The 20,000-nt window shown below is 44.2% G+C and overlaps 2 protein-coding genes across 2 annotated transcripts; one reads left to right on the top strand and one right to left on the bottom strand.

Annotated features, from left to right (window-relative positions):
- Nucleotides 1-4,600: 4,600 nt before the first annotated feature.
- Nucleotides 4,601-9,253, bottom strand: nts (neurotensin). The gene is made up of 4 exons (XM_040164058.2): nucleotides 9,003-9,253; nucleotides 8,160-8,221; nucleotides 6,262-6,468; nucleotides 4,601-4,981 (listed from the first exon to the last, which is right to left on the bottom strand). Exons 1-4 carry the CDS (start codon nucleotides 9,061-9,063, stop codon nucleotides 4,838-4,840), a joined length of 474 nt encoding a protein of 157 aa, XP_040019992.2. The 5' UTR covers nucleotides 9,064-9,253; the 3' UTR covers nucleotides 4,601-4,837.
- A 2,071-nt stretch (nucleotides 9,254-11,324) lies between these two features.
- Nucleotides 11,325-19,547, top strand: rassf9 (Ras association domain family member 9). The gene is made up of 2 exons (XM_040163727.2): nucleotides 11,325-11,589; nucleotides 17,432-19,547. Exons 1-2 carry the CDS (start codon nucleotides 11,543-11,545, stop codon nucleotides 18,672-18,674), a joined length of 1,290 nt encoding a protein of 429 aa, XP_040019661.2. The 5' UTR covers nucleotides 11,325-11,542; the 3' UTR covers nucleotides 18,675-19,547.
- Nucleotides 19,548-20,000: the final 453 nt, after the last annotated feature.

Below are 20,000 nucleotides of genomic sequence, written 5' to 3'. Positions count from 1 at the left end.
GTTTCTTGTTGTAATTTGTCTCCGTGCTGTCTAAACTCTTGGTAACCAAGGGTAACCACGACCCGCCGCTGTCACCGGCATCTGTATCTGTGACAATAAACCGCCCCGACGTGGCTTTTCCCTTCGCTGCCAATGCTGAAGGCTCCAAAAACTCTGTCCATATGTGAAGCCTAATTACTTTTTCAGCTGGTCCCTGCCACAAGGTCGCACTTGTTATGCCGCCGTCCCACCCATGCAATCAGATCCCTCACAAAAGGGAGCTAATCTCCTTCCTTCACAAGCCATTATCTTGATCGGGACTGGCTTTTCGCGCAATTTGCAATGCCGTCCAGATGAGAGAATGACTTTCCCTTGGAGGGATTGAGGACGCTCATCAGTATCCCACCGTAAAGTTCCCAACTGTCAGCCAAAAAATCCACCGACTCCAAATTGGAGTTAAAGTGAAGAGGCGTCCGGCTGGAGAAAGGCCAAGACAAGCAGACCCGCAGCGGCAGATGCCGATGAAGGTTTTTAATGGAGTTGAATTGATGCGCGCAGGGCGCTAGCTGTCCTAGTGTGGGAGGCGTGCTAGGCCCGAATCTTTTCAGGGTCACAGGAGTCGTTATATCGATAGACATCTGCTGAGGCTGCATGCAAATTTGCGAAAAACTGACAGATCTGCACTGAAAGCGGAGATAAAGATAAATTGCATTCCTGCGATGTTGCGAATAGAGACTTGTTTACTCACATCTGCCAGATAGATAATTCTGAAAAGGTAAAGTGTTCAAGTGCTCAGTAAGTGAAGAACCACTAATACTCTTTTCTTGTTAATTGTATTGGAACTAGATAGGCACATTTTGACAAAGAAAGCTTCTGTCTTCTATTTTACTTTCAGGCTCATGCTCAAGTGTACATTTGTCCAATAAGTTTGGTTTTAAATTGTTGCATGAGGGTATCAAAAGCAGGTGTGTGAGTGACAGCTCTTATTCTCGCTCTAACAGGCTCAGCTGTGCTCAGCCCACAATTGGTCCTGAGTGACATGTGGGCGGGACAACGTTTGAATGCTGCTGGTGACTAAAGATGGCATATTTGATCCTCGAGCAGTTTCAATAAATTTCATTTTCAAATCCCATTTTATGCTAAACAATACACAATCCAGACCATTCTTGTTGATGATCAGCCTTTGATATACAGCTAGGCTGTAGATCTCCCATCATTACAATTTGGGCCCTAATGCATCGGCTGCCACTGACCTAGACCATAGAAGTCAATGTGCAGCATTTTTATCTGATTTATTTTGGAGGTAAAGGGGTGCTATTCAATCAGGGTTTAGTTTTCTGACAGCTAAAGACTCCAAATGAATTACTTCATTAACTAATTGACTTCAACTGTATTTACAAGGAAACATACCTATGGTGGTGTTAAGTATAAAAAGGCTGTTGTCTCTGTGACAGGATTATCTGGGTAACCCTGATTCTGCCTAAGAAGTCACATTTAAGGCTCTGGAGCCCCGTTTCTCTGCTCAAAGTTCTGGGCCAGAGTCGCTTTAGTAAGACATATGGATCCCAGAATATGATTAAAATGCATTATCAAGGTCCAGTTTTCTCTATTGTCAGATTTTATTTAGGGAGAATGCAGTGGGACGTTTCACCTTTATTTTGAAGGGGCGAAACAGAACGATGTTCCGATGTCTGTAGTTGAACTGCACTGCCACCTGCTGGTACTCGGCTTAAATGTGTTCTCCTATTAACAGGAAGGAAAAAGTTGTTTATCTACTATTTCACCACATAGAGGGACAATTTCTCACTGAAACACACAAACACCCTTAGAAGCATCCAGGGGACCTGTGTGACCCGGGGTCCTGACCGTGGCTCATTTTATTGTGGCGGCGTAGTGTCGGTTATTTATTATAAGGTCAGAAAAAGCTCTCTGACTCTGAAAATTACTTCCTGGACACAGAATGAAATTGTGTGATTAGTCGGCTTCTGCCAAGTTCCATTAAGAGGAGAATTAAAGTTGATTTTTCAAATGAACTGTCGTGCCTCCGGATAATTAACGGTGGTCTGTAAAGGGGAAATCTGACCAAACAGATTGCTATCATTACTCTGGATATTTTATTCTTGCTTTTGAAAAATCACCTTTTACTGCATGATGTTAAGTGTAATGCTTCCAGAACTATTTAAAGGGGAAGCACTACAGGGGAATAGAGTAAAACATAATAGATCCTCATAAAACCTCAGCAGTTGGCCACTTATAATACTGGAAATGTTTCTTGTATTTCAGAGTCTACATGTTTTTTTTGTTGATTTGTAAATGACACATTTTGTTATTAAATATGTGCGAATTTCAACGCGTTTTAACAACATCAATGTGAACATCGGATAAAGTCTGGTTCAGAATTCTTGTTTCATTTTATTGATATGTTGGTCAAGTTTTTTTTACAAAGATCTCTTAAATAAATCAGAAAACATATTCAGACTTAAAAGAAAATCTTTTTTTTCAAAAGGTCTTAATCAGTGAAAATATCCTCAATGCAGGCAGCAGAGAGACATCACATAAAATATTAAAATGATCTTTGTCCTGCATTTAAAATCCTTGTTGCGACGCAGATTCCCATCACCTCGTGGCACCTTCTTTGGCTCAGTTTGATGTTCCATGATGCTTCTGGTGCTCCTGGACCTTTCCTCTCCGTGAACGCGGCCATGTGACCCGCTGAGCAACACCGCCATCCGCTGCATGTGGTGCGCACGTGCACTGTTGGCGGTCACTGGCATGGACGGCTGTGATTTATTTTTCTTGTGTGTGGGGGCGGCTTCTCAGAGGACCGGAAACAAGGACACTGTACGAGAAGAAGTCCGTTTACCATTTGTAAAACAACCATGTTGTTTTGTGGCGTTGCTTTTGCAATGTCATCTAGTTCGGTTGTATTGGAACATAGTTATGAACAAAGCGTTCCATTCTAGTCCTACTAATAGATACCCCCAAATGCTGCACACTGGGCCTTTATACGCACAAGCAAGTCCAATTGAGAGGACTTAAAAGTTAACTTCTCATTTTATAGCTGACTGATCTCAGATCCAGCGTTTTGGAGCAGCGCTGTAGACGACGTACCTGATGAGGCTTTCAGAGAGCGCTCTGAGGTTTCTGCTGTCGCCCCGACACCATGGAGGTGAATGTAATCATCTTCTCCGGGGCTCAAAGAACTGGAAAATCACATTTGAGCTTTTCATTGAAATCTTATTTTACCGCAGAGATAGACCCACTGAGAATCAGTTGAAAGCGAGGTATGCGGATAATTCACACCAACTGGAAAAAAGGCCTCAAGACCTAAAGCGGCCGTCTGATCTCATCACTGTGAAGATGTATTTGTGGAGATGGACGGGTGACGGTACATTCAGAGGGTTATGCAACGGATTGTGATGCTTTGGAGTGCTGGATGTCCATTTAGTGCAGCTCCTCTGGCCGCTCATGGTGCGTTTATGTCTTACTTTGTTTTCATTGGAATGACACATTAATGTTATGAAGTGTGCATCATTCATCGCTCTGTTTACTCTTTTCGGGGGTCAATGTGCCGACATTCCGTTGTTTTTCAGAATATTTGCGAGTCAGAATTGTGACACCATAAACATTACGGTGCACCACTATTTAAACCTGTTGCTGTTTCAATCCATCTGGTTTTGAAAGAATGATAGTAGCATGAGTAACATCCAGTAATAGTGGCACTAATCGATCACTTAACGCATCTCGCAAAAGAAAATACACTTGTGTTGCCGATCAGCTTGTTGGTGGGAGACCTTCAGCAAAATATGAACAGACCTAAAATCAAAACGAAAGCCTCCGTTGATTCAACACATTAAAGTGTCTGCTGAAGGAAAGTTTTTTTCCTTTTGAGGGAAACTACAATCCAAGTAGCCAAGTAACTCCACTGAAACAGTATATTTGTTCACTGTGAACAGCGTTGTGTTTGTTTGGTCCTACTCCAGCTTATTAATTATTGAAAGGCAGATTTGTTTTACTTGATAAATGTCATTTCTCGTCTCCCCCTCATTGTGCTGCTCATTTCCTGTTAGCTATTTCCTATCAATAATAAACCACCAGCCCGCGCTAATATGAGCACGCCCTGATCCAACGTGCACTGTGTTGATATTAAGATAAGTGCATTTCTGATCATCCAGAATGTATTGTTGCACCGGCAGCACGAGTCTGCTCATCAATAATCTGGTTCATTCAGAAACACCGTAGAAGATGTGACGGACACTATGCGTTGTTTGTTTTTTCATAGTCTTCTGTGGCATTAGTGACAGTGTGGGCTCCATGGTAACGCCGACATCTTGGAGTACAAGCGGGGGCGGGGCTGAGCAAAAGCTCTATTTGACCATGTGGTTGCACATTTCTCGTGGTGGGTTGGTGTAAGTAAAGTGGGGAGCCGTTAGATAAAAGAAAAGAATTGGCACTTCACAGCGGTTTTGTATCATGAATCCTTTAATCATGTCTTTAAACCAGATGGGCTCCGAGTGCAGAAGAAATATACCAATCAATCAATCAAACTTTTATTTCAGACTCAAGGTCCAGAGATAAAGAGTAAATAAATATAATTTCTCAGAAATACACATTTGGCTTGATGCTCAAGACTTTATTTTCAGGACCTATATTTGACAGGAGCAGAATACAGTCAGGCCTCAATGCTGGACGCACAATCGAAGAGTCGGACCGCTTTCAAAGCAACGACAACGGGAAAAGAACAGAAACAAAACATGGCAGCTACGAGAAGAAAGAGGAAACCCTACGTTCACCTCTCGGCAGAGAGCACACCGCCTGGTCCTCTCAGGCGCCCCCCCCCGGGCCTCTGGGACGCCCGTCAGTAAGTCGTACTCCGCTTCAAGATGTACGGCCTCCGGGACTTGGTGGTGTGCGCCGCTTGCCTCTTCAGGATGTACGGGGACTTACGCTTCAGCGGGTTGTCCCTGTTCACCTCCAGATAGTCTTGAGGGCCACGGAGTATCTGTGGAGGGGCCAGAGAGACACGCGGCGGTCAGGAAGAGAGGCTGCCGTGGACAGGGAGGAAGATGATGAGGAGGGGGAGGGGAGGATGGATGAGTGAGTGAGTGTGTGTTCACATGTTTTTAGGATTCCCTGTCGGTAGAGACGCTGTTAGCCTCATCGATCATTAAGGCCCGAGCACGTATTTCCCTACTTGAGCTGATTTTTAAGTGGCTGAGATTGCTTAAAAAAATTAGAAACTTTAGTACAATATCCAATACTGGTTTTGGCTCAATGGCTCTCCGAAACCGTTTTCAAAGTAAAAGTCCAAAGAAATGTGTGATGGTTTGGTGTGTGGTATATTTAACATGACAACATAAAATAGAAAGCCTCTTGGATGTCCATCACTACCAAAAGGGAGTCAGCCCTTTTTTATTTACTACACAGTGTGAGTATTTTTCTTTGCGGTTTTCAGGCGCTTTACTGAAAATGCAAAAATACAAACTCCTCGTAGCGGATACCTTCATTTTACCTTCATTTTCTTCCTGATTTACATCAGAACCAAAACAAGCTTCCATTTTCAGTCAATCAGTCAATCAGTGATGTTTTATTCTGAGCTAACTATTATATGAACCACCACAGCAGTAATAATAGTTCTTATTTTAAATAAATAAGGTTAATAATAATGTTGGCTGAAAGATAATGTACAGTTTTGGAATTTACAAAATTGAATTCAAGTAATATGTAACATCTTTGTAAGAGTGCAGGTAAATAAGAGTTTCTAAAATGAATATGTTAATAGTTTATGTTTAAAAAAACACAGTAATACACACACCCTCAGTGCAATGGATGTGTAGGAGCCATATACATTTGGTATTATTTCATTTAATTTTGCTCTGTGCCACTAGGGGGCTGTATGCGCTTTGTGGCTCAGCTGACTTCGGATCAGCCCAGGTAGGCCATTTAACCTGCAGGAATCTAAGACACAGGTGTTGGTAATTTGGGAAGCAAACAGTTTTCGACTGTGCCATGTGCCATGTGCCAGTGTGCCTTTGTGGTGAGCAATGCGGTTTGTTATTTTGGGTACAGGTATTATGAGTTAAAGTTTTGCCGTTTTATGATATTTGGAACAAAATAAACATGCAAGATAATTGTAACATCACAAGACTCCGTTTTGCTGTGTTCGAGCGCACCGGGCGCACGTCTAAAACTAATCCACCATATTAGCAACGAGTACTAGACTTCGTTTAGGACTTCGTCAGTACAGGATGTGTGTGTGTGTGTGTGTGTGTGTGCGCTCACCCTCTCCTCCCAGCTCTGCAGCGCTCTACAGAGGACTTGCAGGTTGTACAGCTCCTCCCGCAGGTGGAGGCTCCCCTCCCTCAGCTCGCCCTCCTCCTCGCCCTCCTCCTCGCTGCTCCACGCTTCCTCCCGCACGCCGTTCAGCATCCTGCACAGGTCGACCAGCGACACACGCCAGTAGGGGGCACTCTGCTTATTCTGTTTGGCCTGCAAAGGAAGATATTTTAACATCTACTCGTTACATTTCTCTGTTCAACCTTCAACTTTTTCTGCACAAAATTAAATACACACAAATTTGCTGTCTTGACCATTAGATCAAGACAGACACAATAATGAGAACACGAACGCCTCAAAGACCCTTGGGTGTCGCCGAGAACAATGGAGGGAACACTCCGAGGAATAGAGTCTCCTCTGATGTCGTGAAGACGGGAGCCAAGATTTCCTTTCTTTGCCCGACGGGGGGGAGGAAGACCTGCAATAAAATCTTTAGAGAGACTTCATAAAGGACGACACTCCTGGAACCGGACGGGGAGCCACTGGCATCACTCATGCATTTTACACCTTTCGCTTAGTTTTAAATTATCTGCATGAGCGCGATCAGGGGTGGTTTCATTAAGTCATAGGAGGGATTCTCTCTGATGGAGCTTCATCAGGATCCTCCCCCCGGATGTAATTAATACCTTTGAGGGACGTGACTACGAGAAAACGCAGGGTGTTAATTGTTGTTAACAGATGAGCCTTGTCTCTCGGTAGGTAGGATTTTCTATCAGGGACTGGCTTCGCAACATTCAGCTACGGCCATATTTTAAAATGACTTCTGTTTGACACTGAAAGACACTCCAGAAGCTCAATCTACATTGAAATGTTGATTTAAGTGAGGGATGCATGGGCCAGATGGAGGATGAACCCCAATACATGGCTATCGTGTGCAATAGAGAAATGAGAGCCACAGAGGAAGTCTACCTCCAGCATTGAATCAGATAAAAGGAAGATCAATCAGTCGCTGTCGGCTGGAGAAATTGTCACGTTGATATTGTGACATGAGGCTGGATATCGTCTTAGATTTTGCATATCTTCACCTGGCCCAGGTTTTGGTTTTGACTCTTCTAGCCGGTCTATGAGTTGCTTCCACGTAACACAATAAGATTTGTGATAAACATCAGTAAACAGATTCAACTGCAAAATGGGTGTAATGTCGATGAAGGTATTTGGTGAAAGATATCGGGACCACTGACTTTCTCCACATCACCCATCCCACCTTGACTGTGTGGGCTACAGTTAGAGACCGAGGGCCACGTGTACCTACGGCACTTTGCGGCTGCGTGAGCACTCTGTCACCCGGCTGGTTATTATTTCAATCATCGCCCCGCTCTCTGGGCAATCTCCAACAGCATGGAATCCCGCGCCTGATTGGTCACGGTTACCTCCGAGTACGAGCTGAGCAATTGTGTAGCCTTTTGGGTGCGAGATGCGCCGCTGCGATGCAGTCGGCTCCTCCTGAATCTCATCACGCTCGCACCATCCGTCTCCTCGTGCACACTGGGTACCAACTCCATCTCTCGGCTTTGACGGCATCGAGTTTACAGCTCATCTTTTCATCTCAAAAGTGGATGCCCAACTAGTGCAGCACTATAGTTTTGCTCTGTACATTTGAACCGTATAAAATAATCCTTCATTCCCAACAAAACAAGGTCACGGTGAGTAAGTTAGTCATTTAGTGAGGACTGTTAGAGTTTGTGCGGCTGAAGCACCAGGAGTTCTCCTGGTCTGTGTGTCGGCTCGGCTGAAGAGACGTGAGGGGTCACAAGCTGACTGGGCGGGTTGTAAGTCTTTAGTCCCTAATGTTACAATAAAAAGAGAGGAAGAAAGACCCCCCCCCCCCTCCTCTCCCCCCATACCTTAGAAGGGAAGAGACTGCGGACTAGCTCCTCTTCCAGCGCTTGCGGATCCCGGTCGACGTCTGTTGGTCAGAAAGATAATCTGTAAAATAACCTTCAACCAAATCTAATAAACAATAGAATGAATCCCGTAGAATCAATGACTCATAAACGTCAATGAGAGACCGGAGAGCGGCGTGCTTGTTATCGATTCGTCTGTTTCATCTTCCTCGTGAGCTGGAGCAGTTTGTAACATTTACAGACGGGCCGCATTTTTATTTGTTTGATTGACACTTTTAAGGGTTGATTTACAGAGCTGAGAGTGATCCACACACCACCCATCTAAGCCCTCTGATTCCAACGGCCGTTATTCATTTTTAAGAATTCATTCAAGTTTTTTCCATCTTTCCATCTTACGGTGACAAACATAAATATGGTTTCCTCTGCTGTGGGTTATTTAGAGGCTTATACTGTGTGGCGGTTATAATAGGTTTAAAAACATCAATACATTGGATCATTGAGGGAAAATGGTTGATAGGAGCGTATGCAGGATAAATATATATATATATATATATATATATATATATTATAAATAGAATATATATTTTTGCTAATGTTGCAAAGGTATAAGCCTCCTGAAGTATTTTTTGATCAACTGATTAAAATATATATATTTATATATATTATAGAATATTTATAGAATACAGTTTTGTAATACTGCACCTGTTGCACAAAATAAGTTATGCAAGAAGCAAAGATTTGTTTCATTCTCTGCTTGAGTTTATTTCGTAACCATGAAGGGAGTTATTGATTGATGATAACATCACAACAGGATGCACGTTAAACGAGCCAACGGCTGCTTACCTGTACAAAGTCCACCACATGTGAAACAGAGGAGAAGCATACACGCCAGCTGTGCCTGCATGTTGATGTGAAAACAAATAAAACTCAAACCGATCCTCAAGAATTCACCCGATGACGAATCTAGTCCACAAGGTTAAAGGTCAGACTCCAAAAGCTGGAGATTGGGTAGAGATGCTGCTGCTTCCTCTTCTTCTTCTTCTACAGCACGCTGCCCCTTCCTCGCCGTTCTCTGGTTGGTCGTGGAGTGCAGTAGGCTCCATTCCCCCCGGTTTATAAGAGCCAATGTGATGTCAGAGGATCGGTCCTCTCTCTCCTCATCTCCACCCACCGACACAGCCCCCCTTCCTCCACCCGTCAGCCCCTCTCCTCCTGTGTCATCGATTCATCAGACGTCACTTGGGCATCACAAACTCATTGGGTTTCCTGCGTCAAGCTTTGGGAGATTTGGTGATTTAGAGTCATGGTGGGGGGTGGGGGGGGCACTGGGGAGGTTTGTTTAGCTGTCGTCTCATAGGGAAGATCTTTTGGGGTTCTTTAATTTTACAAATGATAGCGGAACAGGGGACTTTCAAAGCCAATAGGAAAGAAATAAATACATCTTAGTTTTAAGGTATAAATATCTGTAAATGTATTCTTATTTGAAAGTTTAAGTGTATCCATATTAAACTCTCTCAGTAGACATAATGCACTGCTTGTCCAACACTTTTTTTTTTTAACTAAAATGATCATTTAAATAGACCTAAAATGTTAATGTGACTTAAATACACATTAAGTCAGATAAAAAAATCTCACCACTATAATCCTTTTACCACAATTGATGAGTGGTCATAAGATTTGGATTTTCAGATTTCCGTGTTTCTTCTAAGGACCTAAAGGACACCTTCTTCATGTTGGCTTAACCTGAGGTTCAAAGTGAATAAAGAAAGAAAAGGAATGTAGCAGCTCCTTAACAAAAACATAGAAATCTGGCTGAATAGCAACACCAATCATTTGTGGTTTACAAATATTGGAATGTCCATCCATCCATCCATCCATTGTCAAACCGCTTATCCTGCACACAGGGTCGCGGGGGGGCTGGAGTCTATCCCAGCCAACTTTGGGCGATAGAAGGGTACATCCTGGATTGGTCGCCAGCCAATCGCAGGGCTACACAGAGACATACAACCATTCACACTCACATTCACACATCATCATCATCAACACATACATATTGGAATGTGTTTATGAATTTTCTACGGAGTCCCACAGGGATCCATTCTAGATCCTCTCCTGTTAAAGCATTCAACTTTTACCAAACATGCCGTTTGTATATTTCTGCGGTGACATTTGATCCTTTTGCTCTGATATATTTCTAACCTGGAAGAACAACATATCAGATATGCAGAGATTAAGATCCTCAATGTCTACATACGGTGTTATCACAAAATTCACAAGATCTTCTCCTCTCAAATTTCTGTTCGGTGCTTTAGTGTCGACTTCATATGCAAAAAATAATTAATCACATAACTGCTTATGTAAAATACTAGCAGCATTGCTCTCGCAGTACATTTTTCCATGATCTAATTAAGTCAGCTTCTCCCCGTTTTTTGACTTTGATAATGTGGTGTACTCTAAAATAAAATGCACTTTGTAAGTAAGTCAAAGCGTCTCAAATCAATTGTGAATTAGTTTCACACTAATTGGTCCCCACAGAGAAATTCTATCCTTTTAATAGAGAGAAAATATCCCATTCGGAGCTGCTTCTGAACAATATCAAAGTGTGAAGAGAACAGCCAGACTGGAGGTGAAGCAGGATGCCCTCCTCTCATGTTTGGATTTCATCCCTGTAGTTTGAATCCAGCATCAGTCCTCCGCCACTCTGCTCTGCTGCCGACTACAGGACTTGCTTTTGCCTTTTCATTAAACTTTACGGGCAATTTGTAGAGAGGTCTGATCGTCAAAGACAGACTATGTCTGCTAACTGCACTGTATATAAGGACTAAAACTATGTATAATCTATATTTTTTATTAGAATATGTGTGCGAATTGTGCTTTCATTGGCATTTTAGTTGCAACTACAGTCCTTCCAAAAATGATTATCTCTTGTGCCATAATGTATAGTGTATTTTATGTCCTATCCTCATGTCACCAGAAGAACCATGTCGTTAATTTAATTTTATCCTGCATTAGTCCACTTTATTGTGTTCAGTTTAAATCCACATGTTGCCGTTTGAGGCCTTGTTATTGTCAGAATGGTTTCATTTTCTGGGTGTATTGTTTCTCAGGTTGCCCCTGCAGGTGGAATCGGAGGCGGCACACACACACTCACACGCACACACACACACACACGCACACACACGCACGCACGCACGCTTGACAGCGCAGTGTGGGAAACACCTCCCTCCGCCTCTCGGATGGGGCGGACAGACTTGCTGCAGTCGGAGCACCCTTCAACTTTCCCCCCAAACAGTGCACAAAGTGTCCGGCGTCGTGCCGTGCTGCGGCTGTAACGCATCTCGGATATCTGCTCCGCGCCCCCCCACCCCCCGCGCTCCCGCGTCATGGCTCCGTTCGGGAAAAACTTCCTGAAAGCTCGACAGAAAAACAGGTAAATTGCTGGTGAGAGGGAAGTTTCTTCACGGGAAACTTGTCGCGTATGTGCGCGTTTTTTGGGTGTTTGGGAAGCAGTGCGGAGGAGGGAGAATCGCGCACAGCGCTGTACGGGTGCGGACAAAGTCTTATGAAGCAGTTTTGTTTTTAAATTACATTACTTCTTGAGACCCTTAAAGTAACACAAAAACATGGTGCTACTGGGGCATAAAATACATCTCAGAGTAAAACCAGTGCTCCATAAAAACACAACCGACGGTAGGAAACAAGGTCGCAAACTAAAGCTAAAGGAATGTTAGGTTATTGTTCTGTGTTTTATTTGTTGTCTTCTAACCATGGAGCTGGTGCAGGCTGGGCAGTGGCACCCGGGCCCTTCTTGTGGGGGGGCAAATAGAGAGCTGGCCCTCCAACAGTGTGTTAATTGAAGAATGGGCTCAGTGGGATTGATGGAATGGAGCATTGCTGATATTATGCCAATACGGGACTGACAAAGTTATATCGGTGTACCCCCATCACAATAAATTCTACAAAGTTCTCAAAGAAAATGATCAAACGGTGCCGTTTACTAAATGTTCCCATGAAAAGGCAAACCCAAATGCATTTCTGTTTTCTCAAGAACTATTAAGCAGTCAAAATATTCTATGAATTGAATATATTCTTATTTTCTCTGGTATTTTTATGTGCATATGAAATTATGATTGCTTAGTTATAAATAATTTGTCTGGTCCTCTTCCTTGTGAAAGTACACTTTACTGTATACATCAACTTATAACAGCATCTGCTCTGCGCTGTAATTACTGTGAAGATTATTTTTTTAAATTTAATACGGATTACATTAAGGTCGAGGGAGATCCTGTCTTCAGCGCTCCTATAACTATAATTTCCCCGAGTGGCCTTTTGATGTGACCCATGGCTGCGGCCTCAGCGTTTCCCAAAGTTGGGAAAAAGAAAAGATTTACGGCCACAAACTGTTTACCGTTATTGGTGCACAAATTCTATGCGGACTGTTGACTGCCGACTTTGTTTTGCAGAGTTTGTAGACATGAGTTTCTCTTTTTGAGGTATCAAGGTCACGTTCCAATCCCTCGCAAGGCACGGACAGGTTTCATGTTGCCAAGGCCAGGAGCAGACCTGTTTTCATTAGCTTTTCAAAATAAGACTCACTTACCACCAGACTCGACTTGAAAAGTCTTTGGATTAAAGATCAGAAATAAAAACAGGCCTTTATGCTAAATTGCTGTAAAAAAGGCCTCTGTTCTGTGACAGTGGCTCCGCAGCAGAATGGATGTATTTTCACATCACACACAGAGCTTTGATAACTTCAAAACCATCTGACTGAGGCTGTCTCCAGTGGGGTTCTTATTTTTTTTTCATGTTGTGTAGTAATTACCATCGCAGCACCTATAATTACCTCGAGTGTTTAGATCTGCAGACATGTCAAACGCTTCAACTCAGAGACACGCTTTTACTCGGAGCTCTATGTTTGCAGAAGCATCAGACGTGGAGTCCCAGTCAGTTCAGAACGTTGTCCGACTTCAGAATAAATGTGGCGCTGGTTACAGTTGCTTTGATCCCCGGAGCCATCAAAAGAATCACAGCGCTTCATCCCGTGTGTCACACTGGCCCGATGAAGCCCGCTTAGGCCTCAGAAAGGGGTTCAATAGTTAACCAGCCAGCGACGCAGCAGCTCGACGCCGTCTCTTGTGGTGAAAGAGGGAAGAAAATTTTGGTTTGTTTTCAACGAGCACAAACTTATTTGGTGTTTTACAAAGCTGTTCGGGGGGTAATAATAGAAGACTGGGTGGGTTTTCAGAGGAAGGGAAGTGATGGGTGTGTTGTGTCTCTGTGCACAGATGCCTATCGAGAGTGGGAGTCATCCAAGAGATCACCATGTGCAGATAGAGAAATGATGTTATTTCCTCGCTGATCCCTCATCCTCTGTCAGATAAGAGAGAGACAGAGGAAGCGCCTCTCGTCCGGTGCCGTAAACAAACACAGAAAACACCTTCCTTATCCTGGATATCAAAGTTTGAATCGCTTTAGTAATATCACCATTGGAAATGTCTCAAAGGACACTTACTGCAGACCGCTTCCCTCTGAAATCACTTTGTGTATCTCAACTATTGTTTATTCAGGGAGTGTACTGTAGGAAGTCACAGTGGGGTAATAGAGTTTCCACAATAAGTATTTATAACAGGTTTTACCTCAGCACCGTTTTTCAGTTCAAGAAAACCGCTGGGCTAGTTGAAATGTTCATTCCAATGGCAACAGGATACGTGTGCTAATACGCCATCACAACATCTGCATGACCTTATCACATCACTATTGATCTGAGAAGACACTGCAAAGCCATAATTCTGTCATTTGTCTTTACTTATTCAAACCACCAGCATGCTCTGCTAATTTATTACAGACAATTGTTTGTCATTACGAGCATTGAGGTGGAAGACAGCGGTGACGACCTTGACGACGATATTCTTATAACTGAAATGTGGTTTCCACCCGCATGTCTGATGTGTCACTCAGTATCCGAGCCGGTCGGATCAAGTTGAGGTTAAGCAGGTCTGCTCAGGTTTCCTGGGTTCACTCGAGCGTGAGATGTTGAGGCTGTGGCGTTACGCTTCACGGCAAATCCATTGCCATCATTTCATAAGGAAGTCTTAATTCTATTGCTGCATTCCCAATTATAAGAATATCACAACATCTGTGTTATTTTTGTAAATGATTCCCCCAAAGCTGTGGACGGGGCCCACCCTGTACATCACAGGTACAGCCCTTATGAACATGCTGCCGGGTCGTGGTGCGGGTGGCAGGGAGTCGACTGCAATCCCAAAGACTAATTACGGCAATCACATCAATGATTTCATTATGATTACGTCAGAGTAGCGTTGCAAACCGACCACGGCGGCTCCATTTCTCCCCTCCCCTCCCCGTCCTGAGCTGCGGGGGCAGGATGTTGTGTGAGCGTTGGTGATTGTGGCCCAGGACAAATACAGGTGTTTCCCCGCTGTACCCTCTTCCTGCACAGCTGAGGGCTCGGGTCAGCCTCTGTGCAATAAACACATTGTCCGTAGAGCGCCTTGATTGTTCAGACATGAGCTCACAGTTACATGTGTGGGCCAGCGTTAGTTATTGTATCACTGAGGTTCATGCGTGCTCGGCCTCGCACGCTTTTCCATCCTCTCATCCATGTATTGCAATGCCGTCCGTTCTCAAAGTTTTTAACACCTTAAGACACATCCGACATTTTAAAGACTGTGCGAATGCAGCTTTTAAAATGTTGATGTAACAAGTCTGCATCTTTCATACTGTACATCAAAGTGCAATCTAGTCAATCTGATTCACCACGATTTATAGAGATGATACATTTTACAATCAAAAATTTGAATTGTTTGTTCTGTGAACTATAATTGCTAATACAATACAAGTACAATTATTTGTGTCCAGGAGTTTGTGGAAGTTAACTCACATTTGTTTATTTTATTAGACCCAAACAAGGATTTTGCTTCTGTACTTTTCTTTATTATCACTGGATCCCTCAGTATTAATAATTGTATAACTTCAGAAACTGCCCAGCTTATAATGTTTGTACTGAATATACAGGTGGGGGTTTCCTGTCCTGATCTGCAGCAGCGTGTGCAGGTTCCTTCGTGGAATGGGTGGGGGGGGGGTTTGAAGCTCTGAGGTCAAAGTCGTGCTTGTTGTCTTTGACTGCTTCAGGCATGCTCCATTTGTTCGGCTTGTGCATAGCTCGGGTATTTGCTTTGCCTCGTTCGTCTCTAAGGGTCTCCGTAACTATTAACCAGCCTGTTGGACTGTCGCCTACGTATCGCATTCCTGAGACCTTATTCAGCGCCGGTTTACACAACGTCCCAGTTGTGTGTTTTTGTGCCGTGTGGGAACCAAAACAGAGCGATATCAGATTGTAAAATCAGCAAACTGTGAGATAATGCAGCATTTAAGTCATTTAAGTGTTTCTTAACACATCTCACTTGCTTGTGTTGGCGTGCAGGCGGGTTTTATCCGTTGCATCTTCAGAGGATGCGTGCTTGTGTCCTCCCTCATGATCTGCGGTAAACGTAGGCTGCGCTGAACGGACAAACAACCGGCAGTTACACGATGAAGAAGAAGAAGAACACCACCCGACATTTGATAGTGAGGCCGAACACGTAAATGGTCCATAGATAAAGGCCTTTGTGCGCACTAATCCATTAATGACGCGATGCGCGATGGTGTTGCGGCCTCAGTGGACGGAGGCGGCCGTCTCGGTGGCGCCATGGAGCTCCTTTATCCTAAGCTGAAACAATCTGCAATTATTGTGATAATAAATAGTTCAGCAGGAGCCAAGTGTCTCAGGGATGGTCTTGTTCATTTGTGTAGTTCATTTAGGGCATCAGCAGTTAAGACCTCCTCAAAGTGACCTTAAAAAAAAAAAAAAATTTGAAAGAAATACGTTATTCTGATTTATTTGAGCTGTTGCCTGCTTGATTTCGTGGGTGAAGGCACGTTGGTCTGCGGTTTGTCCACAGGGTTAGAGTTCCCCCTCAGAGAAAGGAACTCCGTTTTTGTCTCCTTGTGTTGTTCTATACATCATCCTTCTCTTTTCCTTTGGGATTGAACTGTCTGCAATTACTGGAGTATCACATCTCACTTTATATTGCTATCAGAGTGGGATTTAACTTTAAATATGAGTAATTCCCCGACAGTCGGATACAGTACATCAGAGTCAGCCTAATAGATCAAAACATTTCTTTCATATGAACGTTAATATGATACATCATTTTTTATCTTGAAATCAAATTGAAATGTCTGGCAAAGTTATCTACGTGCTCCTTATCGGATTACTTGTTTGTGTTGTGGACGTCTGCATTGCCGGTGCCTATCATTTAAGGACTGGATATTAGGTCCTGGGTATTACCGGTGGTCCATTAAGCATGTAAAAAATGGATATCATCGGCCCATCACAGGTCAATTTTGGAACAAGTTTTACGGTCTAAACGAAAAGCTAATGAGTGCCTTGGGGTTAAATAGCTCAGAACTGAACCATTAAGTGATCATCAGTGATGAGTAACAGTCTAATAGAATCAAGCCAGGGAGCACAAAATGAGCAAATGTGGTTTTCTGCTCATTGACCTAATGGAAAACCAGCAACATTAGATCTATTTAAGAAAATATAGAAAGAAAGATGACTTTTAAAACACGAGTAGGAAAGGATGGATCCTACTGCAGTTTGAAGTAAAGCTCTATGAAACCTGCTATAAACACAACTTTTAGATTAGTTATTTACAAAAAAACTAACCGCAGACTTAATAACATAATGTATCGTATGTAATCCCAACATACCTTTGTGACAACCGCACCTTCATAGCATGTCCCATCCTATCACCTCAATTCCTGTCACATCTGGTATGTAAAGTAAGGTAGAGTCTAGTATTGAGCAATATGGCTCATAAATAATATCTCGCTCGGTCAGGCTGTGACGTGATATACGACCCATGATATCGTACACACTGCTCGAGCAAAGGTGAATATAAATGATTCTGCAAATTCTTAAAGAACACAAAAGTCAACCTTGTCGTGGTGGCAAAGTCAGGAAGCTTTACCCTCTTGGGAACAAGCATGTCAGTTGCAAAATGAAGACCTGTTCGTGGCACCAAAGGCAAAGCCAGAGCATTGCAACGTCAATAAGGTTTATCCTCAGGGGACCCTCAATACAGACTTTTTACTAACCATCTAGTAGATGTTGACATATTTCAATAGACAAATAAAAACGTAAACCTGACTGTGGGCCTAGAGGTACCTCAAGAGAATTAATTAGTTTCTTTCTGTCCCTTCATCAGGACAAAAGAGGCCGAGCCAGTGGAAGGGAAGGAGATCCAGGTGACGGTCGCCAACGAGGACAAGGTTGTCTGTGGAGTGACGAAGCACACCACGTGTGCAGATTTGATTCAGGCGTTACTGGATGATCACAAGTCCGTCCCGGAGAGCAAGCGCCTCCTGCACGGGGACGCCAAGGACTTCTGTCTCGTTGAGCAGTGGAAGGGTTTCGAGAGAGCCTTGCCTCCTCTCACCAGGATCCTGAGACTCTGGAACGCCTGGGGCGACCAGAGACCCAACATCCAGTTCACTCTCGTCAAAACCAACGATTTTGTGCCTCAGCCCGCTAAGAAGGGTGCAAAGTCCAGGGGGGCCAAGCCAAAGCGATGGGAGCACGGTCGCGCTGCGTCCACCCAGCCTCTGCCGGTGGAGCGGCAGAAGCGAGTGGTTAAGAAAGCTTTCCGGAAGCTCGAAAAGCTGCACAAGGAGAGCAGCAGCGCAGCGGGTGCGGACGAGATCGACCGGATGGTGCAGCTCATCCTCAACCAGGACCACGCCATCCAGGACCAGATTCGACGCATGAGGGAGCTGGACTTGGACATCGAGGAGTTTGAGGTGCAAATGCAGAACGAAGCGGAGCTTCAGGCGCGTGCTCGCGGTTTGGGGGCGCACAGCGACGAGCAGCTGCAGGAGTACCTGCACACCAGCGACGGGGTCGAACAGCTCGAGCTGCAGGTCCAGAGGCACCGGGAGCTGATCCGCAGGCTGTCCCGGGACATCGATGCCGAGCTTAGGGCCAACTTCCCCCAGAGCCATTACGAGGGAGGCGAACAGGAAGGAGCCGCGGCCGCTTCCTGGATCGACTCGGAGCCGGACGGGTCGCTCTGCGCCGCCGATCTGGAGGGGCTGCGAGATGAGGTGAAGCGCAGCCTCTTCGCCGGCGTGTCCCTCCACAGCCAAGCTGCAGAAGTGGAGAAGCAGCTGAAGCACTATGAAGCGACGCTGGTCTCCAAGGATCAGGAGTGCTGGCAGCTGGCCGCCCAGCTGAGTTCGTTGCAAGTCGGGGACGGAGGAGGAGCGGAGGGGTCCGGCCCCGTCCTGCCGAAGAGCGAGACCCGGTGCGGCGTCTCGCAGGCGGTGAAACTCACACCGTCCCCTGCAGACGTCACGGACACAGACTCAGACACCGGGATCAGCTCCACACACAGTCAGGACTCGCTGTCACCGTGTCTCGACTTCCCTCTCCCGCTGGACACAGACGTCTGAGCGACCCGCCTGAACCTGCAGTTTAGCGTTCTTGACTTTACAGGCGATCGTTAATAAGAGCTGAAAAAATTAGTTTTTTAGTTTTTTAGTTTATTAAGAGCAATGAGAGAGATGATGGATAACTTTCAGTTATAATATATATATATATAATTTCAGATTTTGTTTAAAGAAACTGGTAAAACAAGCTGTGGTTTCAGCTTTCCAAGTCAAATACGACGTAGTACATGATGTGAAATTTGTACAACATTTACAGTATATAAATCAAGCAGGTGTATTTATCCCAAATTTGAATTTCATTTCATTATTTATTTGTTCATTTTTTCAAAGCAATGATTTGTTCAATGAAAAAGTCATTCTTTTTAATCCAGATTTTTCAAAAAGCTGCAAATGTTGTCTGTGACTCCAGTGTAACACATACAAGGCACAAAGCTCCAGTTATGTGTAAACCAAATACACACATATATACAATGTAAAATAATTACCAGTGACTTAAACTGTTGTTGTTTCATTTCTTAATAATGGTCAATGCTTCATTTCATGTACTTGTACTTCTTTGAACACACTTAAGTCTATTAACACTATTGTTTTATATTAAAACAGATAGTTTGAGAAGTGTTTTGGATGTAGAGTTAAAGCTTTGTTTGAAATGTAACATTCCTCTCGACTACGCTGTAAATATGCTGCTAAAGCCCCTCTAGATGATTGTTCTTATGACACAGGCACCATTTCTAAAGATATTACAGATATAACATTTATTTATCACGTCATCGTATTTTCTGATGAGATTCTATCATGACTGATACAATAATCTCCACCTGCTACAGATCCAACACGCGTGTGCCTTTCGTAATAAACACTAATACTGTAACCGTCACGGAGTAATCCCTCATCCGTCTCGTGCTCATTTCAACACATCACTAAAAGGTGTTAATGGTAAGGCCGCAAGTCAAGGGGTTACATTTGATTAGATAGACTCCCTTAAAGAGTCAGCACAGAGAACCCCCCCCCCCCCCCCAAACCCCCAACCCCGTCACCGCAGCATGCAATCAGACAAAGATGGTCGCCATGCAGGCCGGCACAAACAACAGCGAGCACTCTCACCCTGCTGACAGACTAACACTTTGTACTCGGGACAGAGCGAGGGCTGCCGGCTGGAGGAGCCAAGGATATCTATTTCACAGACCCCCCCCCCTACCTCCCCTTCCCCCCCACCAGCCTTCACCGCTTCAAGCCACTAAGTAACTCCACCAAGCATGAAGGGCCAGAGATCTTACAGCGTGGACGCCCTCGCACCGCCGCCTCACTTTCCGACAGAACAGTGAGGTT

The sequence above is a fragment of the Gasterosteus aculeatus genome, chromosome X (assembly GCF_964276395.1).
Source record: "Gasterosteus aculeatus chromosome X, fGasAcu3.hap1.1, whole genome shotgun sequence".
Lineage (NCBI taxonomy): Eukaryota > Metazoa > Chordata > Actinopteri > Perciformes > Gasterosteidae > Gasterosteus > Gasterosteus aculeatus.
Note: the sequence above shows the minus strand (reverse complement) of the source record. Positions and strands in the feature narration are given on the sequence as shown.